Source organism: Castanea sativa, chromosome 7, assembly GCF_040712315.1.
Source record: "Castanea sativa cultivar Marrone di Chiusa Pesio chromosome 7, ASM4071231v1".
Classification (NCBI taxonomy): Eukaryota; Viridiplantae; Streptophyta; class Magnoliopsida; order Fagales; family Fagaceae; genus Castanea; species Castanea sativa.
Genome location: NC_134019.1, coordinates 35,142,519 through 35,170,329, shown reverse-complemented (window position 1 = coordinate 35,170,329; position 27,811 = coordinate 35,142,519). Strand labels below are relative to the sequence as shown.

The following is a 27,811-nucleotide window of genomic DNA, read 5'->3' as shown; positions in this document are numbered from 1 at the left end:
TGGAGGCGAAAATTCTTGGTAGGAACATTTTGTGGTGCAAAAATTCAATCTATAAACTTCCTTACCAGTCCAGTGGGACCAAAAATAAATCACGGTAATGTCGGCACCAGTCCAGTGGGACCAATAATAGATGACTTTAGTGGAAAACACGCAATTTATTTATGATTTTCTTTCACAATTAATGAAAGTTGAAACAATTTGCAGACTCGCACTAAAAGTAAAAGCAAGCTATGAGAAATTGAGAATGATAAAGACACTGTAAGGTTTCTTATTAGCTCTTGATTAGTACATTGATATACAATCCAAGCCATACTTGTGGGGTCCACCTCTACATTGGACTAAACATGGTTTTTTCCCAGACTGATCACGCGGTGCCATTGTTTATGCTGGACCTGGTTCTCTTAAGCCTCACAACTTGCATCAGCTTTCTTTTCTATCTCATTCACAGGTAAATTATGATTAAGGTTCATAATAATGTTATATAAGGTCATACTGATCTCGCTTTTACATTCTGATATCTATTATAATAATAAGGACTATCACTTTAACATAGAAAATAGTAAGAAATCAAAATTCAAATGTTTTTCTGGACATAAGAATGGTGATCAAAATTTATAAATCGTATTCCCTGTGACATTTATTCCACATTGTAACTTGTAAGGGGGCAATGCGTAAAAAATTAAAATTGCTTTTTTTTTTTAAATTTAATTATTCTATTTTAGTTTGATGTAGCCATGGTTGAAAATCGAAACCATGATTCCAATTTTATATGTACTCATCTGTTCCACTATTTTCGTTCTTGAACATCCAAAAGATTTGGGCCTTACAAGATGGAACAACAATACGATGGTAATTGTTGCAAGAAAATCTATCCGAGCAAGGGCTGAATTTTCTGAGGAGATGAATTGCTTGATTGATTGGGTTCCAGAAATAGTTTAATCATCTCGTTCCAAAGAACCAGATAAGATTAGCGGCTAGGTAATGCAGCATAAGAAGAAAGAAGACTTGCAGTGGGGTGATAGATGCTATTTTGAACTTTAAGGTTAAGTCAAGAGGTGGCTTGAATTAATACAATCTGATGTCCAGTTCAGCAAATCAAAGGCACCACTCCATCCCAAGTTAATTGAACTAAACTTTGGCACGGAATTAAGTTGAATTTTTCTTTTTTAAATGTATAGTTGCAGGCCCTTTTCAGCTCATATTGCAGATTCCAGGGCCAGGCTTTGAGGCACAAGCTTTAGAGTTTACAGTTTTTCTTTACTGAATTGCATATCCTTCAATTATTTCATTGAAAAAATACGTCATGAATATAATATCATTCTTTACAACCTCTAGGTCACACTCTTTTTTCTTATTGAAGGGATGTCATTTGATAATTTAGAATCTAAAAGATTGGTTTCTCAAAAAAAGAAAAAGAATCTAAAAGATTGAGAGTTTATTGCAGCCCTATATTTATTATTAACTGGTATCTTTGGTTGCCTAGATGGTTGATAATTTTCTTACCTCATTTTAACTACTAATGTTATTGTAGTCAAAACATTTATTTTCAAGTAGTTGACAATTGAGTATTTCCCAATGGGTGTTGTGACAAGCTTGTACTCATGCTAACTTGCCAAAGTTGATAATTACAGAAAAGTTGTGGACTAAAAATACTAAAATAGACGTGTAGAAGCCAATTATACGATCTAGTCAAGCCCCAAGTCTATTGTATTATCCTGACCCAGGTTCATTATACTCAGAATCCTAATGTTACTGATATAGAAAAACCTATCCTATTCCCATTTTGTAGTGCAAGTACTTAGTCGACAAAAACTGAATTACATTAATTCCATGTATTTTTTTTGTGCAATCTTTATTTCTCTTCACTCTTGTTTTTCCCCATTTACTTCAACAAATTAAAAGCAAGTATTTTTGGTGCGACTGAATTCATGAAAATAATTTGACCCCGGCTATCTCTTATCATCTATTTTTGGGTAACTGAAGTGTACGTATAGAAAAATTAATTTAATCCTCAAGTCCACAAAAGGATAATTAAAACTAATAACCGTTGGTGGAAGCAGATTTCTAGTTCTTGAGCCAGAACTGAGATGGGAAGTGGCCCTAGTAAACAACAATGGGGAAACAACTTAGGATATTGCAAAGCTTAAGAAGTTGAATATAAGGTCATCAATAAAGGTCTGTTATGACATTTCTATTATATTTCAGCATGTGTTCCAAGCATGCCCCAATATAGGACCATCACTTTCCATCATATGATATGTGGGGCAAATTATATAGACCCAAGAACTAAAATGCAGGACACAACCATTGAACTTTTCTCAACAACTATGCTATACTAGAAATTTGATTTTTCTCCTGTGTCTGTGTGTTAAGATATTTCTCAGGGACAGCTAGAGCTAGTGTAACTATCAACTGAGCTAACTAGTAGTTCTTTATCAAATTTCTAATTCCATTCTTTTTTCATCTCCTAATACAGCAATGATGTGGCTCAATTTTTATTTGGTACTTGGTAATCAAATTATTTAACCAGTAGGAGACAGAATGAAGCCTTATGACTTACAATTGCACATTTCATGCTTGGTTCACACATTCCAAAATGGCTGTTAACTTTGGAATACAGAGCAACAGCAGAAAAAAATTGTTAAGTATAGGAAAAAAAAGAACAAAAAGAACAAGGAAAATAGTGCAACAATAGCTATCAATTAAAATAGCATTATGGCAGAGTAACTTGACTGATTGCGCCAGTTAACTAGAATTTTATTATATAAACTCATGGGATATACCGGTGATATACCAATAATAACCAGTCTTGACTACAACCACAAGCAGAATTCACTTCCAATACAGATGACAAATTCATCGACACTCTGCAATCCCATTCCATGATATCCTTGAAGAATCATCTTCAAGACAGAAGTAATGTCTTCATATTATGTTCAATGTTCATTATTTCAAACCCAAAGTCTGTTACATCAGTGAACTTAAGTTTAGAATACCATTTTAGAAATTAACAAGAGAGGAGATTGTTTAATATACACATTTAAATGGGAAATTAGGCCAAGAGTATTGTGGCTTAGTAATATTATAGTCTCACTTTTAAGGAGAATCTGGATTAAAATCTACCACCTCACTTGTTAAAAAAAAATTAAGAAGAAGTTTGAATTATAAGGGAAAAAAAACTGAATATATTACATATAATTGAACCCAAACACAGACTTATTAAGCATTTCGATTAATTAGCGTCCCAAGATACCTTCCTCCCAACCAAAATGGATTTATCACCACAAACATGATAAATTATTGGAAAGACTTTCATGGCAAAAAAAAAATAGCATTAAAGGCTTAAAATCTAAGATAATTATGGAATTAGAAAAACAATGATTACGTTTGATATCATACCATCAAAACCTGAAAAAATGGAGCATTGACCCCTCAGGCCTCAGCCCCCCACCAAAGCATAGTACAGCAGTTGAAGCCATCAACTATTTTCTCAATTAGTTGAGTCCAGATGTAGAGGTGGATAGACATGGAGCTTACACCTATCCCTCTTCTGCAACTGTTGAAGCATCTTTGCCAATTTTGGATCGGGATTTAAAACTTCTACATACTGCAGGTTAGTCAAGTAACATAGTTCGTCCGGGGGCATTATACCAAACTTGCAACTCTCCAAGACCAAACGTTGAAGCCTTGGCATTGCACCTTGCCACATAGACCATTTTATAACATTCACCTTTGCCATTTTAAAGACTTCAAGTTGATGAAAACTACTTCCATTGCAAAAGAGGGTGTTCTGAATTTCACCTCCTACCACTTTGAGTATTCGAAGGTTGGTAAGCCTACCCAACACTGTCATGGCAGAACCTACGTCTGTGCGTTCTAAGGTTATCTTTGTGAGAGTCAATTGGATTGAACTTGGACTTGACAGTTGAAGAATTTCACAAATCTTCAAAGTATGTAGATGGCGCATGGGATGGAGGCTTGACAAAAGCTTTGATACCCTCCAACTTGAAGAATGCAATCTTAATTTTCTTACCTTAGGAAATCTACCCTTGGCAAAGAGACTCTCAGTGTGTTCATTTAAATCTATACCACTAAGGACTTCAAGATTGGGTAAACCCACTTTATTGTCTGTTCTTGGTAGAGATGTTCGCCCATTCATATACAAATGTCTCAATTTTTGTAACTTCCATATCCCCCGGGGCAAGCGTTCTATTATAGAATTTCTCATGTCCAGCGCCTCTAGATTCCAAAGGTTGCATATAGAATCTGGTATGACGTGATGCTCACCAGATCTAATGCTCAAGTACCTCAAAAGGATTAGGATTTCAATCATGTTGGGGATTAAGCAACAAATGCCCATATTACTGAGCTCTATCACCCGAACCAATTTGTCACTTTTGCAAAGCCATTCTAGGTAGCTTTTTTCAGGAGGACTCTTGAGCTCAACAACCACCCCCCCCCCCCCCCCCTCCTCCAAAACCTATTATAGAACGACAATTTGAAGGCTCACAAGGGCTGGAATAAATGTATGGATAGTTGGCATAGTGGATGGAAATTCTACAAGATATGCTTATGGATGGAAGGTTAACATATGAATGAACCTCAAGAAAATTCTCTTCAATGCTCTCCGATATACATAGGTCTCGTAGAAGATCATGGATACGACAAGTTTCAACTCCTCCATCTAGCCTTTTCGTTGCCACTTGAATCAAGCTTCGATCAATAAGTTCCTCCAAGTAGTCTTCAGCAACATCCTTAATATTTCTATTCCGAATTTTTCGTATAAATCCCTCGGCTATCCAAAGTTGGATTAGTTGCCTCATTGGTATCTCAAAGTCTTCTGGGTAGATACCAAAATATAGAAAGCATGGTTTCAAGCGTCGGGATAAGTGGTTGTAGCTTAGAGCCAATATGTCTCTACAACTTGATCTATCTTCAATAAAAAATGAATTGACATGACCAACATATTTCGACCATGTTCGATTCGTTTTCCCCTTATTTGCCAAAAGCCCTCCCAATACCACAATAGCAAGTGGTAAACCATGAAAACTTTCCACAATTTGTCTGCCTAGAGTTTCAAGTTCCAGAGGAAATGTACCTCCCCAAAACACCTTCTTTGAGAAGAGTTCCCAACTTTTATCTTCTTTAAGTAATGGGAGTTCATAAGGGGGAATAGGAGGACCTTCACTTTCCATCATATGGTAAGTGGGGCAAATTATACAGAGCCAAGAACTAAAAGTCAGGAATTTCAACAACTTTGTTGTACTAGAATTATGGATTTTCTCCTGTGTGTGTGTTAAGATGTTCCTCATGGACATATCAAGTGAGCTAGCTTTTTGCAATTCTTTATAGAAGTTCTAATTCCATTCTTTTTCATCTCCTAATACAACAATGACGGAGATCAATTATCAATTCACGTTTGATAGTTTTCTTGGAATCATACAATGCAATTAACTACTTGGTTCATAAATTAATTAGCCAGGAGCAGATAGAAAGAAGCCTTGTGAGTTACAATTGAACATTTTCATGTATGGTTCACACATCTGAAATGAGTGTTAGACATTGATATACATAGTAACTTAAGAAAAAAGATTGTTGAGCATTAAAAAGGCAAAAAAAAAAAAAGACTAAGAAAATAGTGCAATAATAGATATCCATAAAAATAGCATTATGACAAAGTAACTTGACTGATTCCATCAGTTAACTAATAATTACGTTTATTTATAAAAAAATAATAAAAAAAACAGTTTACTTATAATTACTAGCTTTGAGTACAATCACAAGCAGAATTCAGTCAATTCACTATCAAAACATATGGCCAATTCGTAAAGGCTTAAGTTAACTTCTCAGGCCAAAGCATAGCACAACAGATCATCTACTTATCTCAATTAGTTGTTAGGCTCAGAGGTGGATAGACTTGGAGCTTACATCCATCCCTCATCTGCAACTATTCAAGCCTCTTTGCCAATTTTGGATTGGGATGTAAAACTTCATATAGTTCAGGGATTTCAAATGCCTCATCTAAACCGCCTATGTCCGCACATGATTCTAGTGGAGCTTCTCAACCTTCATCACAGACACAATTGGATCAACTTTGTCTTGTTAACCAATTACTCATCTAAGAACCAAACCAATAGCGAAACTAAATAGGCCATCAAGTAAGGCAGGTCTTCTTTCATGATAGTCTATCGAAGATAAATAGGAGGTATGTTACCCAACAATTTTAGCAAAATTAAGTTCTTAAAAAAATAAAAAATAAAAAGAACAAAACACTCTCAACTATTTGAACAAACAATTTGTGTGCAAGTAACAAAAAGTTTTGGGTGAATAACCTGAGAAATTTGATCCTTGTTAACGTGGGTATGTGAAACATATGGTTTTATCAGGAGGAGCAGCCAGGAGGTTTCACTCTTTGAGGCCTTTTCCATTGAACTTTGAGTCTGACTCCTCGGTTATGGCAGTGATATAAATAGCTGGTGCTAATATATACCGTTAGTTGTGTAGGACTGTAATTTTCAACCCGCTAGACGTTTCTAATTTGCTGAAGTTTTAGAATCTAGCTGGGGATGAACACGTGTATGGAAGAAGATAACTCTACCGAAGAGAAATCCAGACATGATTTATTCACCAGGATGAATATTCGTGGCATGGTACCCCATTTTGACACAAAAATTGAGAAATTTTGGGACAGAACAAAAAATTGGAGTTAAATTATAGAATCTAATTGAATTTTCTTTTGAACATTAGATAAGATTAGATCACTTATAAACCAACATACTATTACTTATTTTTTCTATGATTTGTGAGTCCTAGTGAGTCACCTAAACAAACACATAATATAATCAAGCCCAAACACAGACTTACTAAACATTTTAATTAACTTCCTTCCAACCAAAATGGATATTTCACCATAAACACAATGAATTATTATAGAGGATTTAAAAAAGGAAAAAAGAAAAAGAAAAAGAAAATAGCAATAAAGGCGTAAAAGCTTGGATAATTAGGAAATTAAAAAAAAAAAAAAAAAAAAAAAAACCTTGTTTCTCACAAAGTATTTTATACAAAATTACAAATCATAATAATAAAATAAAATAAAAAAATAAAAAACAAAACAGCAAAAATCAGGCTATTAAGAGAAAAAAAGTAACAAGTACATGTGATCTCATATCATACCCTTAAAACACGAATGAACGACAAAGCAAACGGCCATTGACCCTCAGGACCCAGCCCCGCACCAAAGCATGGCACAACTGATCAACTTTTTCTCAATTAGTTGGATTGAGAGGTGGATATACATGGAGCTTACATCCATCCCTCATCCGCAACTGTCGAAGCCTCCTTGCCAAAATTGGATGGGGATGTGAAATTTCCACATCCCGTAAGGCACCCAAGCACCATAGTTCGTCCGGGAGGTTGATAATATTGCAGCTTTTGATGACCAAACGTTGAAGCTTTGGCATTGCACCTTGCCCCATATGCCATCTTGAAACTTCCAGATCTGCCATTTTAAAGACTTCAAGTTGCTGAAAACTTCTTTCATCGCAATTGGGGTCAGTAATTCTGCGGAGTCCATACATGGCATCTACTCTTACTTTGAGTATTCGAAGTTGGGTAAGGCTACCCAACAATCCCATGTTGGCTGTAGATAAGGCTGAATCTACTAAGGTTATTTTTGTGAGGGTCAACGAAATTGAAGTTGGACTTGAAAACTTATAAAGTTGAGAGATCTTCAAAGTTTGTAGATGACACAAGGGAAGGAGGCTTGACAAAATCCCTAACTCTGCCCACTCTGAAGGATACAATCCTAATTTTCTTAGATTAGGAAATCTGGCCTTGGCAAAGTGACTCTCAGCGTCTTCATTTATAGCTATACCAGTAAGGACTTGAAGATTGGATAAAGCCGCTGTATCATTTCTAGTTCTAGGTAGAGATGTTGACCCATCCAGGTACAAATGTCTTAATCTTTGTAACTTCCATATCCCCTTGGGCAAGCATTTTGTTATCCCCGTAGAATTTCTCATGTCCAACGTCTCTAGATTCCAAAGGTTGCATATGGAATTTGGAATGACATGAAGCTCACCAGACGAAATGCTTAAGTACCTCAGTAGAACCAGCTTTTCAATTCCCTTGGAGATTAAGCAACAAATGCCCATATTACTGAGCTCTACCACCCGAACCAACTTGTTACTTTTGCAAATCCATTTCAAGTAGCTATTATCAGGAGGACTCTTGAGCTCGACAACACCCCCGAAGCCTATTATAGAACGACTATTTGAAGGCTTACAAGGGCTGGAAGAAATGTATGGATTGTTGCCATAGTGGATGGAAATTCTACGAGATTTGCCTATGGGTGAAAGGTTAACATTTGAATGAACCTCAAGAAACTTCTCTTCAGAACTCTCCGATATACAGAGGTCTCGTAGAAGATCATGGATACGACATGTTTTGACTCCTCCATCTAGCCTTTTTGCTGCCACTTGAATCAAGCTTCGATTAATGAGTTCCTCCAAGTAGTCTTCAGCAACATCCTCTATATTTCTATTCCCAATTTGCCGTATGAATCCCTCGGCTATCCAAAGTCGGATTAGTTGCCTCACCGGTATCTCAAAGTCTTCTGGGTAGATACCAAAATATAGAAAGCATGGTTTCAAGCGTCGGGGTAAGTGATTGTAGCTTAGAGCCAATATTTCTATGCAACTTGATCTATTATCAGTCAGATACGAATTGACATGACCAACATATTTTGACCATATTCGATGTGTTTTCTCCTTACTTGCCAAAAGACCTCCCAATACCACAATAGCAAGTGGTAAACCATGGCAACTTTTCACAAGTTGTCTACCTAGAGTTTCTAGTTCTGGATCAGGACAGGTACCTTCCCAAAATACCTTTTTAGAGAAGAGTTCCCAACTTTTATCTTCATCAAGAAGTGGGAGTTCATAAGGGGGAATAGGAGGAACACTATTATTGACACTACTTGCATGTAATGATACTTCTTTTATTCGGGTAGTGATCAATATTCTACTCCTATTCGAGTTATTAGGAAAGGCGGTACTTACCTCATTCCATACTTCAATATTCCAGATGTCATCCATAACAAGTAAGTATCTCTTGTCTTTCAAGCTTTCAAGCAGCACACTTTTCAATTCATCCTCAGTCATATCTTTCAATTTTACTCCATTCTCGCTGTAAAAATCTTGCATGAAATTTGACAACGAATTTTTCAAATCATTATGGTCTTGTACGCCTTCCAAGAACTCCGACCATGCCTTTCTGAATTCTTCATCATTCATTTCTTTGAAACGTTCATTCATTTCTTTGAAACGTTTCAAGTCTTCAGTTAGTGTCCCTTTCAATTTATCATTATTCGAGCTATACGTAGCATACAAACCGTGTAGTAATTTCTCCTTCAATTCAGCTCTCGACATCACTCTTGGTTGTGGTGACAGTCCCTTCAATTCATCCTCAGTCATATCTTTCAATTTTACTCCATTCTCGCTGTAAAAATCTTGCATGAAATTTGACAACGAATTTTTCAAATCATTATTGTCTTGTACGCCTTCCAAGAACTCAGACCATGCCTTTCTGAATTCTTCATCCTTCATTTCTTTGAAACGTTCATTCATTTCTTTGAAACGTTTCAAGTCTTCAGTTAGTTTCCCTTTCAATTTATCATTATTCGAGCTATACGTAGCATACAAACCGTAGAGTAATTTCTCTTTCAATTCAGCTCTCAACATCACTCTTGGTAGTGGTGACAGTCCCTTCAAAATTTCAAGCAACAGCTCTCTGATTCTATATTTTTGAGAGACATAAACCCACCCACGGAAATTAAAGTAATTCTTGACATCATTGTTGTTGTAGATCTTCCTAGCAAGAGTGGTTTTGCCCAAGCCGCCCATGCCAACGATTGAAACAACATTCCGTTGCAAACTCTCTCCCATAAGCTTCTTCACCAATAGCTCAGCGTCATGAGCGAAGCCCACTACTTGATCTTCCTCAACATGTTTCCTGCGCCTGTGCAGTATCTCCTCTGCTTCTGCATCTCCTCCGGATGATTCAGTAATTTCTATACCGTACTTGCTCCTATTGTCGTTAATTTCCTGGTTGATGATCTTGATGCTCTCTATCTTGCTTGCAACCTTGTGAAACGTAATTGCTCGGTCACAAGAATGGATTAACTTCCCCAGCTTGCTTCTTCTCCTGTGCTTTGTCACAGTAATGATGAATGTATCAATAACATCCTCACCCTCATAGGCTACATCCCTAATTTGGCTGACTACCTCCTTCACCAATTCGTAGTGTCGTTTGCCTTCGGTATTTTGGAGGAAGAGGTTGATCAGAGGCAGCTCGTTCTTAAGTGACCTGACTTGATCCTCAACTCCACGTAGCAAGTTTGATTCTTGGATAAGCAACTGAGTCAGGTTCTCCAACAGGAAACTCACTACACTGTCTGCCATGTCTGCTTAATTGTTTTTCAGAGGGAGAGGATTGTTGGAAAGGGAAGGTCCTGAAGGATGAAGGACAGTTTTTCCTAATCAAAAATCAGAAGTCTCTTTGAATAGTAAAGACAGAAATGCTTAGCTGGAAAGTTTATGTGACTGTATCATTGCTTCTGACTTTACTGTAAAAATTTATCACTTGTAAAAATATTTTATCTTTAAATTATATCTCTTTTTCTTTTTATAAGGGAAAGTCCGGAAGCATGAACTATGAAGTGAAATTAAAGGCAAGCATTAATGTCTTTTCCATTATGTGAATTTTGAACATTTTCTTTTCTTTATCATTTACTTTTTTCTTCTCAATATATTTGTCCTCTTTAAAAAGTCAAATTTTTTAAAAGAATATCATTTATTATCTTGTTTATCTTATAAAAATGTATTAGTTTACAAAACTACACTTAAATAAATTTATTAGTTTTTTTTAAAAAAAAGAGTTATTCTTAATGAGGCAATTAAAAAGATGCCCTAATTAGATTGATTTTTTAAATATTTTTTTTTCTAAATAGTTTTAAAAATAAAGTAGGGGTATAATAAAAACATTAGTAAATTAATAACTTTTACTTTTAGAAACAGAATTTTATTTTGAGACATCTCAAAATAGAATAGAGAACAAACAAACTGGGACAGAGGGAGTATATATAAGTTATGTAATTAGTGTTTTTAGAACAATTGTTAATAAACTATATTAGAAAATATTTTAATATCACTTTTATAGAAAATATAATAAAAAAAATTATATAAAATATAAAAATTCTATTCTAGAATAATTTAGGTGTATATGTGTGTAAAGTTTTCTTTTAGAGCTTGAACTCTATCCCTAACCCTCATACTTCACAAGTATAAGTGCTCCTTATACTTGTGGTGGAGTGACCGTCGCATCACCCTTAGAATGTTTGTTGACAATTCCTTTTATATATAAAGGCCATCGGTCAAACCAATATTTAAAATTCAGTTACTTTTCAAACCAAATTACAAAGATGGCCCTGCTTTCCTATCTTAATCATTGAATTCAAATGGGTAGAGAAGTCAGATTGTGAATATTCAATATTTGAGGTTTTTGGCCCAAGTTAAAATCTAAAGTAGCAATGATAAGCAAGTAGTTTACCCCCAAAAAAAAAAAATGATAAGCAAGTAGAAATTAATTTGACCCGTCTACCTTATTTCCACTATTTTTGGGTAACAGAAGTAACAAATTACTGTTATCTATCTGTACATCGACAAAAGGATAATTAAGTTATTGAAAATAACATTCAAAGAAATCATGGTTTCTTTAATTTACTTCATTCTTCAGTTGGCTATGTCAATTTTTCCTTTGTTGTTTGCCATTTGTTATTTTTTACAGTTGGGATTTACATTTCTAGCTTGTTTGTTTGTCTATTTTTTGTTTTGCTCAATCCATTTCTAGTTTTTAGACTATAAAATTCAAGTTGTGTCTATAAAAATATGTAAACGGTGCAGAAGTTATTTTACAGTTTGAATTATCAAATGATGCGGAAGCAAATCCGTTTGGTGCAGCTATCAACAATATCATGCTATTGTTATATTGTTTTAATGCTTTCTAAACACATCCACACAAAAAAAAAAAAAAAAAAGCTTTCTAAACACTTTCTTTAAAATTGTTTATATGGCATGCTTTATTAATTTTATGAAGTTTTCATTGCTCACTTCTATTTTGCAAGAAAAAAATTGATCAATGTATTTATCAATTTGTCGAGAAGTATATAAGGAATTTTAATATCAGTATCTTCTTCTTGTCATATCTATATTATATATAATATCAAAAAACTAAAGCGTGGTATTATTATTACGTTTCTATTTCGAATCATTTCTCTCTTATTTTTTTCTCTTCCTCTTCTTATTAATTTTGCACCTTACTATTACATTTCTCTCTCACTTCTACCATTTCATTTCAACTTTAATGTCACTTTTCCTTTTATTTGAGGTTCTCTTATCTCTATCTTCTTACTATAAATTTACTATTCTTTATTCCATTTTATACATATTTTTCTCACGTAGAAAATGTGATCTCTCTCTCTCTCTCTCTCACTCTCTCCTTTTTTTGGGTAGATTTTTTATTTTCTTGTATCTTTACTTTAGGTTGATGAATTTTTGTATTTTTTAAAACTCTACTTTGAGTTGAAACAATTAGGTTTTGTGTTGTTAAGTTGTTATCTTTTTTATTTTCTTTGATTGTCAAATGTTATCCTATTGCATTAAAGAGATAGTATATATATATATATATATATATATATATATATATATATATATATATATATATATATATAACTATGATATTTTTCTATTACATAGCATGAATTCAATAATTTTTTATTCTTTCTTACAATTCTTCTTTAGGTCGATGAATCATTGTATTTTTTTTTTATAACACTATTTTGGGTTTATATGATTTAGTGTTGTATCTTTTGAGCTCTTCATCACAAGTCCTCTCTCTCTTTCTCTTTAAACAGTGGTGGAGTTAAGAAATTTTTCCAAGGGGGTCAAGGTAAGCACAATAAAGTTCTTATGTATAAAAAAAATGACTAAAAAACTCTTAATTTCACAAATTAACTTTAACTTAAAAACTCCTTCATGGCACTAAAATAACTTATAATTGATTCTGAATTAAATTGGTGCAAACAACATGAAAGATCATTTTTGCATCAATTGTAAATCTTTTCCCAATAAATTATTGCAAAATATAAAAACCTAAATATTAAATTTTATAATCTCAATATTTCCAATGGATAGAATAAACAAGTTTATAATGATAATTTAATTTAATTATCCAAGCCACAAATATCAATTAAACATACTATTAACAAATTACTATTATCAAATTATAATAAATTTAATTTAAGTACTTTAGTTACTTTTTTTTTTTTTTTTGGATTTATGTTTTGACTCAAATAATGCTAAGTTGGAAACCACAAAAATGAGCCTACTCTAGTGGCCCTAGTCTAGAGAGTAGAGTAACAGATAAACAACAGGACAGGGACAGATGGTTTTAACTTTACCACATGCTCTACTCTTCTTCTATCGAAAGGAAGTTGAACGGCTGAACTTGTTTTAAATATATATATGTAGTTGCAGAACATGCATATTAGACAAAGAGAGACAGAGACTTTGAGAGAGAGTTAAAAACTCATACCACAAGTCCACACCGGAGATGGATCAAGGCAACGGAGGCGGAGTCGTGGTCCCACTTGGACGGTAGCAGCCGGCGGCGTAGGAGCAATTTTTTTTGTTGATATATTCAGATTTTTATTTTTGGGAATAAACGATTGTGACTTGTGAAGTTTGTATCTTTGGAGTTGGGAAGTTTGGGTCGTGTTTCGTGAAGTTTAATGTTGCAATTTGTGTGTATTTATTTGGATTTTGGAGTAATATTGACCGTTTGGATCTAGCGTTTTGCTGGCTGCGTTTTTTTTTTTTTTTTTTTTCTGGTGGGACAAATGGGTCCGTGCGGATCCGTGTGCGGACTATTCACGTACTTTTTTAGTAATTTTTTTATTAAAAATGAGTCATGTAATACTTTTCACATATTTAAATTTTATTTTATTACAGCAATTTCAATTTTTAATTTTCAACAATAAATTCTATCTAAACAGAATCTTAATTTAATTAGAACTAGGAATCTGCTGACTATATCAAGTGATTTGAGTTTTTTTTTTTTTCATAACAAAATTGTTTATTAAGGGGCCACTGTGATTAAATTCTTCCTACTTTTTATATTTTATTTATTTTAGTATTATTATCCGAAGAAATTTTTAAAACTCAGGGGGTCATGGCCACCCTGGCCCCGCCCGTGTCAACAATGCTTTGATTGCAAAATTGGGAAGGAATGATTTTTAGAAACTTTTTCTCAATCCGAAAAGTAGATTCTTGCTTCTGCCTGTTGAAAAAACATATGTAACAGCAAAAGTATCATGGAGATTTCTCATACACGACGAATAAGAATACCATGGCCCATCAGTTAGCACGGCACGCCAAGAATGTAACCCATGGAATTGTTTAGACAGAGGGTGAATTTAGATATATCTTATTACTGAAAATATTCTAACAAAATAATTTTTAAATATGTAAATAGTATCGTGGAATTTATTTTTAATATTATTTTCTGAATAAAGTATTTGTAGGTCTCATGAATAATGCGTGAATGGTGAAAATTGTCTCCTGCATAGTGAATGAAATAGATCCTTGTTTGTTGCTTCCGCTATGTGTTTTGTATGAGATACAAAACCAGAATTTTTCCTTCAGATTGGGTGTTTTAAAATAAAGGAAAATAAATGAAAATGAATGAATTGTAAGTAATATTGTTTGAAAGTGACATAGAGGGAATGAAATTGAATAATTTTATGACAACATTACTATTAGACATCTATTTTAAAATAAAGGGTTCAATATATATTATATAAGGGTATTTTGGAAGTTTTAGTAAAAAATTCATTAAATCTAATTTTATTTCCTCTCATTCCTCCTAATTTCTAAGAGAATGAAAATTTGAGGTTTTAAGGGAATAAAAAGAAATGAGTTCTCTCCTACACATTCTATTCCCTCCTACTTAAATTCCAAAATAAGATAATAGACTTTTCATTCTCTCCATTCAAACTCCAAAATAATAAAATATAAAAATATTCTAAAATTATTCTTTTTATTCATTTCCATTCCCTCCTCCCAGAGGCTTACACTTTACACATTAGTTTAGTTGTAAAATTACATTGTTATTCTCTACTGATGTATACATCTGAAGCTAACCTAAGTTACACAAGTTGCAAGGCCTGATGTCGAACACTTTGATAAGGACATCGTCAAAAACTTCATTAAAATCCAAAAGGACACGATTATATCACTTCTATAGCCAATATCATTAAAAATTCAGAATGGCATATAATGGTTAGCAAATACCCTAGCTTATGACAAAGGATTTCATTGGTAAAAGCAACATTCTTCGACAGTAAGAAAATTACCTTATCTGGATTAGAAGCACCAGATGTTACACCAATTGTTAAGGGACCTTCTGTCAAAAAGTGTATACCTTATCTGCTTATTTCGTTTCTTTGTGAGTAAAACGCCAAAACTTGTAGAACAATTACAGATTTTTTTTCTTAGGGGAATAGTCCAGAAGGGTAAAGGAAATTGTTTTATGTTGACTCAATGTCATGCGGGACTTCGAAGTTGGAAATGGAGGCGAAAATTCTTGGTAGGAACATTTTGGGGTGCAAAAATTCAATCTATAAACTTCCTTACCAGTCCAGTGGGACCAAAAATAAATCACGGTAATGTCGGCACCAGTCCAATGGGACCAATAATAGATGACTTCAGTGGAAAACACGCAATTTATTTATGATTTTCTTTCACAATTAATGAAAGTTGAAACAATTTGCAGACTCGCACTAAAAGTAAAAGCAAGCTATGAGAAATTGAGAATGATAAAGACACTGAGGTTTCTTATTAGCTCTTGATTGGTACATTGATATACAATCCAAGCCATACTTGTGGGGTCCACCTCTACATTGGACTAAACATGTTTTTCTCCCAGACTGATCACGTGGTGCCATTGTTTATGCTGGATCTGGTTCTCTAATGCTCACAACTTGCATGTCAGCTTTCTTTTCTATCTCATTCACAGGTAAATTATGATTAAGGTTCATAATAATGTTATATAAGGTCATACTCATCTGGCTTTTACATTCTGATATCTATTATAAAAATCAGGACTATCACTTTAACATAGAAAATAGTAAGAAATCAAAATTCAAATGTTTTTCTGGACGTAAAAATGGTGATCAAAATTTATAAATCGTATTCCCTGCGACATTTATTCCACATTGTAACCTGTAAGGGGGGCAATGTGTAAAAAATTAAAATTGCTTTTTTTTAAAAAAAATTTAATTATTCTATTTTAGTTTGATGTAGCCATGGTTGAAAATCGAAACCATGATTCCAATTTTATATGTACTCATCTGTTCCACTATTTTTGTTCTTGAACATCCAAAATATTTGGGCCTTACAAGATGGAACAACAATACAATGGTAATTGTTGCAAGAAAATCTATCCGAGCAAAGGCTGAATTTTCTGAGGAGATGAATTGCTTGATTGATTGGGTTCCAGAAATAGTTTAATCATCTCATTCCAAAGAACCAGATAAGATTAGCGGCTAGGTAATGCAGCATAAGAAGAAAGAATACTTGCAGTGGGATGATAGATGCTACTTTGAACTTTAAGGTAAAGTCAAGAGGTGGCTTGAATTAATACAATCTGATGTCCAGTTCAGCAAATCAAAGGCACCACTCCATCCCAAGTTAATTGAACTAAACTTTGGCACGGAATTAAGTTGAATTTGTCTTTTTAAATGTATAGTTGCAGGTCCTTTTCAGCTCATATTGCAGATTCCAGGGCCAGGCTTTGAGGCACAAGCTTTAGAGTTTACAGTTTTTCTTTACTGAATTGCATATCCACCAATTATTTCATTGAAAAAATACGTCATGAATACAATATCATTCTTTACAACCTCTAGGTCACACTCTTTTTGCTTTTTGAAGGGATGTCATTTGATAATTCAGAATCTAAAAGATTGGTTTCTCAAAAAAAGAAAAAGAATCTAAAAGATTGAGAGTTTATTGCAGCCCTATATTTATTATTAACTGGTATCTTTGGTTGCCTAGATGGTTGATAATTTTCTTACCTCATTTTAACTACTAATGTTATTGTAGTCAAAACATTTATTTTCAAGTAGTTGACAATTGAGTATTTCCCAATGGGTGTTGTGACAAGCTTGTACTCATGCTAACTTGCCAAAGTTGATAATTACAGAAAAGTTGTGGACTAAAGATACTAAAATAGACATGTAGAAGCCAATTATACGATCTAGTCAAGCCCCAAGTCTATTGTATTATCCTGATCCAGGTTCATTATACTCAGAATCCTAATGTTACTGATATAGAAAAACCTATCCTATTCCCATTTTATAGTGCAAGTACTTAGTCGACAAAAACTGAATTACATTAATTCCATGTATTTTTTCTGTGCAATCTTTATTTCTCTTCACTCTTGTTTTTCCCCCATTTACTTTAACAAATTAAAAGCAAGTATTTTTGGTGTGACTGAATTCATGAAAATAATTTGACCCCCGGCTATCTCTCATCATCTATTTTTGGGTAATTGAAGTGTACGTATAGAAAAATTAATTTAATCCTCTAGTCCACGAAAGGATAATTAAAACCAATAACCGTTGGTGGAAGCAGATTTCTAGTTCTTGAGCCAGAACTGAGATGGGAAGTGGCCCTAGTAAACAACAATGGGGAAACAACTTAGAATATTGCAAAGCTTAAGAAGTTGAATATAAGGTCATCAATAAAGGTCTGTTATGACATTTCTATTATATTTCAGCATGTGCTCCAAGCATGCCCCAATATAGGAACATCACTTTCTATCATATGATATGTGGGGCAAATTATATAGACCCAAGTACTAAAATGCAGGATACAACTATTGACCTTTTCTCAACAACTATGCTATACTAGAAATTTAATTTTTCTCCTGTGTCTGTGTGTTAAGATATTTCTCAGGGAGAGCTAGAGCTAACTAGTAGTTCTTTATCAAATTTCTAATTCCATTCTTTTTTCATCTCCTAATACAGCAATGATGTGGCTCAATTTTTATTTGGTACTTGGTAATCAAATTATTTAACCAGTAAGAGACAGAATGAAGCCTTATGACTTACAATTGCACATTTCATGCTTGGTTTACACATTCCAAAATGGCTGTTAACTTTGAAATACAGAGCAACAGCAGAAAAAAATTGTTAAGCATAGGAAAAAAAAGAACAAAAAGAACAAGGAAAATAGTACAATAATAGCTATCAATTAAAATAGCATTATGGCAGAGTAACTTGACTGATTGCGCCAGTTAACAAGAATTTTATTATATAAACTCATGGGATATACCGGTGATATACCAATAATAACCAGTCTTGACTACAACCACAAGCAGAATTCACTTCCAATACAGATGACAAATTCATCGACACTCTGCAATCCCATTCCATGATATCTTTGAAGAATAATCTTCAAGACAGAAGTAATGTCTTCATATTATGTTCAATGTTCATTATTTCAAACCCAAAGTCTGTTAGATCAGTAAACTTAAGTTTAAAATACCATTTTAGAAATTAACAAGAGAGGAGATTGTTTAATATACACATTTAAATGGGAAGTTATGCCAAGAGTATTGTGGCTTAGTAATATTATAGTCTCACTTTTAAGGAGAATCTGGATTAAAATCTGCCACCTCACTTGTTAAAAAAAAATTAAGAAGAAGTTTGAATTATAAGGGAAAAAAAACTGAATATATTACATATAATTGAACCCAAACACAGACTTATTAAGCATTTCGATTAATTAGTGTCCCAAGATACCTTCCTCCCAACCAAAATGGATTTATCACCAAAAACATGATAAATTATTGGAAAGACTTTCATGGCAAAAAAAAAAAAAAAGCAATAAAGGCTTAAAATCGAAGATAATTATGGAATTAGAAAAACAATGATTACGTTTGATATCATACCATCAAAACCTGAAAAAATGGAGCATTGACCCCTCAGGCCTCAGCCCCCCACCAAAGCATAGTACAGCAGTTGAAGCCATCAACTATTTTCTCAATTAGTTGAGTCCAGATGTAGAGGTGGATAGACATGGAGCTTACACCTATCCCTCTTCTGCAACTGTTGAAGCATCTTTGCCAATTTTGGATCGGGATTTAAAACTTCTACATACTGCAGGTTAGTCAAGTGACATAGTTCGTCCGGGGGCATTATACCAAACTTGCAACTCTCCAAGACCAAACGTTGAAGCCTTGGCATTGCACCTTGCCACATAGACCATTTTATAATATTCACCTTTGCCAATTTAAAGACTTCAAGTTGATGAAAACTACTTCCATTGCAAAAGAGGGTGTTCTGAATTTCACCTCCTACCACTTTGAGTATTCGAAGGTTGGTAAGCCTACCCAACACTGTCATGGCAGAGCCTACGTCTGTGCGTTCTAAGGTTATCTTTGTGAGAGTCAATTGGATTGAAATTGGACTTGACAGTTGAAGAATTTCACAAATCTTCAAAGTATGTAGATGGCGCATGGGATGGAGGCTTGACAAAAGCTTTGATACCCTCCAACTTGAAGAATGCAATCTTAATTTTCTTACCTTAGGAAATCTACCCTTGGCAAAGAGACTCTCTGTGTTCATTTAAATCTATACCACTAAGGACTTCAAGATTGGGTAAACCCACTTTATTGTCTGTTCTCGGTAGAGATGTTCGCCCATTCATATACAAATGTCTCAATTTTTGTAACTTCCATATCCCCCGGGGCAAGCGTTCTATTATAGAATTTCTCATGTCCAACGTCTCTAGATTCCAAAGGTTGCATATGGAATTTGGAATGACATGAAGCTCACCAGACGAAATGCTTAAGTACCTCAGTAGGACCAGCTTTTCAATTCCCTTGGAGATTAAGCAACAAATGCCCATATTACTGAGATCTACCACCCGAACCAACTTGTTACTTTTGCAAATCCAATCCAAGTAGCAATTATCAGGAGGACTCTTGAGCTCGACAACACCCCCGAAGCCTATTATAGAACGACTATTTGAAGGCTTACAAGGGCTGGAAGAAATGTATGGATTGTTGCCATAGTGGATGGAAATTCTACGGAATTTGCTCATTTGTGAAAGGTTATCATTAGAACGAACCTCAAGAAACTTTTCTTCAACACTTTCTGATATACAAAGGTCTCGTAAAAGATCATGGATACGACATGTTTTAACTCCTCCATCTAGCCTTTTTGTTGCCACTTGAATCAAGCTTCGATCAATGAGTTCCTCCAAGTAGTCTTCAGCAATGTCCTCCATATTTCTATTCCCAATTTTTCGAATGAATCCCTCGACTATCCAAAGCCGGATTAGTTGCCTCACTGATATCTCAAAGTCTTCTGGGTAGATAGCAAAGTACAGAAAACATGGTTTCAAGTATTGGGGTAATTGGTTGTAGCTTAGAGCCAATATGTCTATGCAACTTGATCTATCCTCAGTCAGATACGAATTGACATGGCCAACATATTTCGACCATGTTCGATGCCTTTTCTCCTTATTGGCCAAAAGGCCCCCCAATACCACAATAGCAAGTGGTAAACCATGGCAACTTTTCACAATTTCTCTCCCTAGAGTTTCAAGTTCTACAGGACATGTACCTCCCCCGAACACCTTCTTAGAGAAGAGCTCCCAACTTTTATCTTCTTCAAGAAATGGGAGTTCAAAAGGGGAAATAGGAGGAATATTATCATTAATACGACTTGCATGTAATGCCACTTCTTTTATTCGGCTAGTGATCAATATTCTACTTCCATTGGAGTTAGTAGGAAAGGCAACACTTACCTCATTCCATGCCTCAGTTTTCCAGATGTCGTCCATGACAATTAGGTACCTCTTGTCTTTCAAGCATTTGATCAACACAGTTTTCAATTCATCGTCATCCAAATCTTGCCATCCTTCACCATTGTTTTTGTAAATACCTTTCACAAAACCTGACAATGATTTTTCCAATTTAAGGTCTTGTATTTGTTCCAAGAATTTATCCAATGCCTTCTTGCATTCTTCATCATTCATTGCCTTGATACCGTTCAAGTCTTCAATTAGTGTCCCTTTCAACTTATCTTTGTTCGTGCTATACTTAGCTTCCAGACCGTGAATTAATTCCTCTTTCAATTCAACTTTTAACACAAACTTCTTCAGTTTTGGCATTGGTGCCACACCCTTCAAAATTTCAAGCCACAGGTCTCTGATTTTATATTCTTGAGAGACATACACCCACCCATGGAAAGAAAAGTGGTTCTTGACATGATTATTGTTGTAGATCTTCCTAGCAAGAGTGGTCTTACCTAAGCCACCCATGCCAATGATTGAAACAACGTTAAGATTCAAACTCCCTTCAATAAGCTGCTTCACCAATACCTTTGAGTCGTGACCAAATCCCACAACCTGAACTTCCTCTACGTATCTCCTGCGCTTGTGAAGCATCTCCTCCATTTCTGCATCTCCTCCAGATGATTCAGGTATTTCCCCTATGCCGTACTTGCTCCTATTATCGTAAATTTCCTTGATCTCATTCTTGGTGCTCTCTATCCTTTTTGCAACATCATGAAACGAGATAGCTCGGTCACATGAAAGGATAAACCTCCTCAGCTTGCTACTTTTCTTGTGCTTTGTCACTGTGACGATGAATGTATCAATAACATCCTCAGCCTCATAAGCTACGTCCCTGATCTGGCTTACTACCTCCTTCACCAACTCATTGTCATGTCGTTTTCCTTCAGTATTTTTGAGGAAGATTTTGATCAGAGACAGCTCATTCTGGAGTAATCTGACTTGATCCTCTACTGCCCCAAGCAATTTTGATTCTTGAGAGAGCAACTGAGTCAGGTTCTCTAACAGGAAACTCACAACACTGTCTGCCATGGCTGCACTGTCTTCTTCCCTTACCCGCTTGACTCTACACGAAGAACATGAAACCCACACCCAAACCCAGTTTCATCACCACCACCAACGGCAAACCCAGATTCCACTACCATCAACACCACCAACAGCCTCACAAAAAATCCAAAAGAATGCACAGGAAACCCATAACCACAACCAAAAATCCAAACCCACCAACAGCCCTCAATCACAATCACAACCTTCCACAAAAAATCCAAACGAATGTACAAGCAACCTCCACCACTGCCCAAGCCTCACCAACCACAACCAAAAATCCAAACCCACCAACACACAAATGCACAGGAAACCCAAACCACAAACATAGCAAACCCAAACTCAGAATCCTTAGATCGGAGAACCAAATCACGAAATTAGACACAGAGATGAGAGAGAGAAAAAAAAACGCCTGAGAGAGAAACCGATCTGGCAAAGAGAGGAAAGAGAGAGAAAAAACGAAGGCCCGATCTGGGGGCTGAGCTTGAACTGATCTCACTGTGGCTCGTGGTGATTGCTCGTGATGGTGACAACTGGTGTGGTGGTGGTGGCTTGTGGAGGAGCAATGAAGGTTCAGCGAGAAGAGAGAGCTCGGGGTAAAAGAAAAAAAACATGAAGAAGGAGAAGAGACAGAGAAGAACGGGTTGAAGTGAGAATGCCAAACTGATTTTTGGAGAGAGACTTTATGTGATGGGACAAGTCATACGGGTGGATTCTATTATTTGGTTAATTTTATAAAAATGTTACTGAAGCTCAATTCCCAAAAACTGAAAACATCACAAATTAAACTTGTACAGCAATTTCTGAAATTTTTTCAGAGGGAGAGAGGGATTGTTGCTGGGAATGGAAAGTCCTGAAGGATGTAGGAAAGTTTTTTTCCGTATCAAATTTAAACTCTGTTGGAGGAGTGAAGACTTCTTAGCTGGAAAGTTTACGAAAGTGTATCATTGCTTTTGCTTTTGCTTTTTCTTTCTATAAAGGGAAAGCTCTGGAAGCATGAACTATGAAGTGAAATTAGGAAAAACATCGAGAATGTCGTTCACTTTATAAAAAGAAAAAGCAAAGCAAAAGCAATGTTTGAAGAACATGGACCATTTAAAAAAAAGAATAGTATGAGTATCAACAACACCAAAAAAAAAAAAAAAACACCAAAAAGGATAAATTATATATTTGTAAAAATAGATAGATATAAATTATTTTTAGAAATTTTTTTAAATTTTAGGAAGAAAAAATTATCTACAACAAAATTTAAAAAATAAAATATACATTATACAATACGCCAAAAAAATAGTTATACATGCGTAGATCTGCAACTAGTTGGATTAAACTTTGGCACATAAGTTTAATTTGTATTATAGTTGCAGGCCTTTTTCAGCTCATATTGCTGATTCCAGTGTGGCTTGAGACACAAGTTTTACATATTTCTTTGCTAAATTACATATCCTCCAATTATTTCGCTTACCATACAAGATGTAAAATTTCAGACTGAAAAAATATGTCAGGAATACAATATCATTCTTTATAACCTCTAGGTATACATTTCCTTTCTTCTTTTTTTTTTTTTTTTTTTTTTTTTTGGTTAATGAAGGTATGTCATTTGATAATTCAGACTCTAAAGATTGAGACTTTATTGCGACCCTGTTTTTATTAATAACTTCTATATTTGGTTGCCTAATTTTTTTTTGGAGAAAGAATGGTTGTAATAATGGGTGATTACTTGCCAAAGTTTATAATTGCAGAAAAGTTATGGACTAAAAATAGACGTGTACAAGCCCATTGTATGATCTAGTCAAGTCCGGAGTATTTTGTATTATACTAATTCGAGTTCATTCTACTAAGAATCCTAATGTTATTTGTATTAAAAAATCTAATCCATTTTTGTAGTGCAAGTAATTAGTCCATCAAAGCACATCAATGCCATGTATTTCTCTTGAATTTTTATTTCTCTTCATATATTTTTCCATTTACTTTAACAATTAGTACAAAAGCAAGTATTTAGTGTAAACCAAATTTATGAAATTAATTTGACTGGTCCATCTCTCATCATCTATTTTTGGGTAATTGAAGTGTTCATATTGACAAATAACTGTAATCTGCAAATCCACACAAAATGATAGTTAAAAATAATAACTTTAGGCAGAAGGAAATTTCAAGTTCTGGAGCCAAAACGACGATGGGGAAAAGATTGAGAAGTTAACAATAAGGTCATCAATAAAGGTCGGTGATTACTGATTACAAACCTATTATATTTCAGGAATTTCACTTTCCATCATATGGTTAGTGGGCAAATTATATAGAGCCAAGAACTAAAAGTCAGGAATTTCAACGACTTTGTTGTACTTCAATTATGATTTTTCTCCTGTGAGTGTATTAAGATGTTTCTCATGGACAAATCAAATGAGCTAGCTTTTTGCACTTCTTTATAAAAGTACTAATTCCATTCTTTTTCTTCTCCTAATGCAACAATGACAAGCTCAATTATCAATTCCTGTTTGATAATTTTCTTGAAATCATACAATGTAATTAAGTAATTTGTTTATAAATTATTTAACTAGGAGCAGATATAAAGAAGCCCTGTGAATTACATCGGGACATTTTCATGCTTGGTTAACACATTCTAAAGTAAGAGTTAGACATTGATATCCATAGTAACATAAGAAAATAGATTGTTAAGCATTGAAAAAAAAATGGACTAAGAAAATAGTGCAATAATAGACATCCATAAAAATAGCATAATGGCAAAGTAACTTGACTGATTCCAACAGTTAACTAATAATTATTAGTAGTTTTAAGTACAATCACAAACAGAATTCACTATCATAACATATGACAAATTTGTTGGTGCATTGCATTTCCTTTTCAAGATATCTTTGAAGACTCATTTTAAAGAAAAACCTAACTTCCGTGTTTGGATAGAGAGTTTGCGTCTCACGTATGCGTTTTTTTTTTTTTTTTTTTTTTTTTTTTTCAGAACAGTGTTTTCACATGGGTTTTTTCTGTCAGTGGGTCTCGTGCACTGTACACGAGACCCACTACCTCTTTGACCAGCAAAATAAGTGGTGGACAGTGCACACCAGTGGATCCCGTGCACTGTTCACGAGACCCACAAATCTTTTTTTTTCAGCAATTTTTTCATTAAAAATGAGTCTCATGGCACTATTCACACATTTAAAAATTATTTTGCTACAGTGTTTTTAGTTTTTAGTTTTCAGCAAAATAAGCAGTATCAAAACAGACGCACAGTTTTGGAGCACAAGTGCAGTGATACTTATAAATAATATCAAAAAATGTAGTGGAATTTATGAATAGTAACAAAATAAGCTTAATAGTAAAATAAGCTAGTAAAAATAATCAATGCCAAACGCACATTAAATATAATAACTTTAGGTAGAAGTAGATTTCTAGTTTTGGAGCCAGAAGTGAGATGAGAAGTGTGGCCCAAGTAAACAACAATGGGGAGCAACTCAGGATTATGCAAAGCTTGAGAAGTTAACTAAGGTCATCAATAAAGGTATGTGATTACATGCCTATTATATTTCAACATGCTTGTGAAACATGCCCTAACATCCTTAGAAAAAATATTAGAGGAGCATCACTTTCAATCAAATGGTAAGTGGGGCAAATTATACAAAGCCAAGAACTAAAAGTCAGGAATTTCAAACAACTTTGTTGTACTAGGAATCTAGGATTATGATTTTTCTCGTGAGTGTGTGTAAGATGTTTCTCATGGACATATCAAGTGAGCTAGCCTTTTGCACTTTGAAAACTTAACAAACTTCTTTATGAAAGTTCTAATTCCATTCTTTTTCCATCTTCTAATACAACAATGACGGAGTTCAATTATCAAATCTCGTTTGATAATTTTTTTTGGAATCATACATTGTAATTAACTACTTGGTTTATAAATTATTTAATTAAGAGCAGATAGAAACAAGTCTTGTGAGTTACAATTGAACATTTTCATGCTTGGTTCACTCATTTTAAATGAGTGTTAGACATTGATATACATAGTAACATAAGAAAAAAAAGATTGTTAAGCATTGAAAAAAGTTAAATGACTAAGAAAATAGTGCAATGATAGACATCCATAAAAATAGCATTATGGTAGAGTATTAATAATTACTACTTTTTATATATATATATATATATATATATATATATAAAAAGTTCAGTGCCCATTGTTCCAGAACCAATGTCTGTCACTTGGATTCAAGTTTCCTTTCCTACTTGTTGTAAAAAATAAAAAAGGAAGGGAGATTACACTTTGCCCACCTATGATTTGCTCGAAAAAACATTTTGTCTACCTGTGATTTAAAAATTGGCATTTTACCTATTTGAAGTAAGTTTTATTTGTCTCCTGTTACTCACTCCTATTAAAAGCAAAGATAAATTTGTATTTTTGCTACCCTTTTATGTATTTCTCTTCTCAAAACATAAAAAATTAAAAAGGAAAGGGAAAAGAAGATCTAAAAGCTAAGTTCTATCTGAAAATGTGGTGGGTGATATTCATCATTTGATCCATGGATTAGAGTGGGCTAGTATTTGTTGCACAAGGAGGGATGGAAATAAGGTTGCACATGTACTTGCACAACATGCTAAGAATAGTTTAGATGATGATTTGTATTAGATGGAAGATTCTCCTTCACCTGTAATGGAAGTTTTGTATCAAGATACTTTATTATTATGAATGAATGAATGAATGGTCCACCCTCAAAAAAAGAACAAGAAAAAAAAAGCTACGTTCTATCTAAACCTTTTTTAAAAAATAAAAACCTTTTTAACAAATATTCATTTAGTCCTTATAGTTTTAAATAATTTTAATCAAACCAGGTAAGTTTAATTTAAACCTCAATATTTGAAATAAATCTCACTTAAACCAACTAGTGATATGACGTATCAGGCCAAAAACAAAAAAAAAAAACTAGTGATGTGATGATTATCGGATTAATAGAAAAATATGATAGAATGTTTAAATGAAATCTTTGTAGAAACTTTGAGGTATAAATAAAACACTTTCAAAGTTTAAAATTTAAATATTAAACTTTTTTAAAAAATATTTAAAATGAAATAATACCCAAAAATATTTTTCTCAGGGGCACAGGGTTGTTGGGAAAGGAAATTCCGGAAGGCTGAAGGAAAGTGTTTCATATTGACTGTCATGCGGACTTTGAAGTTGGAAATGACGGGAGGAGGGAAGGCTCCTGGTAATGGAGTTCTGCTTTCTTTTCCTTGTTTTATGTTGACTGTCTTTTCCTTGTTTTTCGTTGCTTTCTTTTCCTAATAATGGAGTACTACATTAATATCCGTTTTACATTGCTGCCGACAGATATTATTTAATATCCATTTTACAATGCTGCCGACAGATATTATTTATACTGGCCGTGAACTCACACATTGCGTGTTATAATTATCTTATGATGATTTTATTGATTATTTTTTTTTATAATCCAAACTAATTTAATAAAAGATAATGTATTTCATAATCATATTTATATTTATTATAAAAACAATCATAAATGTAATATATGAATAATCATAAATATAAATTTTGTTATATCAAAATAAAAATAATTTAATTTTTTTTTAAATTCAAAATGTAAGGTAACGAAAATATTTATTTTTATAACATTTTGTGAATCATTAAAAATAATATAAAATTTTGAAATTTTTTTTTTGTTTTAAACAAACTTTCTCAAACCTTATTTTTTCCGCCTACAATCCAAAACACCAAAAAATGTAATTAAGAAAATTGATAAGACTTAACAATGATTAATTGGACTAATTAGGAA

The 27,811-nt window shown here is 33.9% G+C and overlaps 1 protein-coding gene and 2 pseudogenes across 3 annotated transcripts; all 3 read right to left on the bottom strand.

Annotated features, from left to right (window-relative positions):
- Positions 1-3,089: 3,089 nt before the first annotated feature.
- On the bottom strand, positions 3,090-5,265 carry LOC142643641 (putative late blight resistance protein homolog R1B-14; annotated as a pseudogene).
- A 465-nt stretch (positions 5,266-5,730) lies between these two features.
- LOC142642380 (putative disease resistance RPP13-like protein 3) lies at positions 5,731-10,541 on the bottom strand. Of its 3 annotated transcripts, none has more exons than XR_012845649.1 (2): positions 6,333-6,490; positions 5,731-6,185 (listed from the first exon to the last, which is right to left on the bottom strand). XR_012845649.1 is itself a non-coding variant. In XM_075816730.1 (2 exons), exon 1 carries the CDS (start codon positions 10,458-10,460, stop codon positions 7,266-7,268), a length of 3,195 nt encoding a protein of 1,064 aa, XP_075672845.1. In that variant the 5' UTR covers positions 10,461-10,541; the 3' UTR covers positions 5,731-6,066; positions 7,174-7,265. The 3 variants fall into 3 exon arrangements, 1 of the variants encoding a protein (XP_075672845.1); XR_012845650.1 differs by having other exon boundaries at positions 5,731-6,066; XM_075816730.1 differs by lacking the exon at positions 6,333-6,490 and adding an exon at positions 7,174-10,541 and having other exon boundaries at positions 5,731-6,066.
- Positions 10,542-18,890: 8,349 nt separating this feature from the next.
- On the bottom strand, positions 18,891-23,064 carry LOC142643646 (disease resistance protein RPP13-like; annotated as a pseudogene).
- Positions 23,065-27,811: the final 4,747 nt, after the last annotated feature.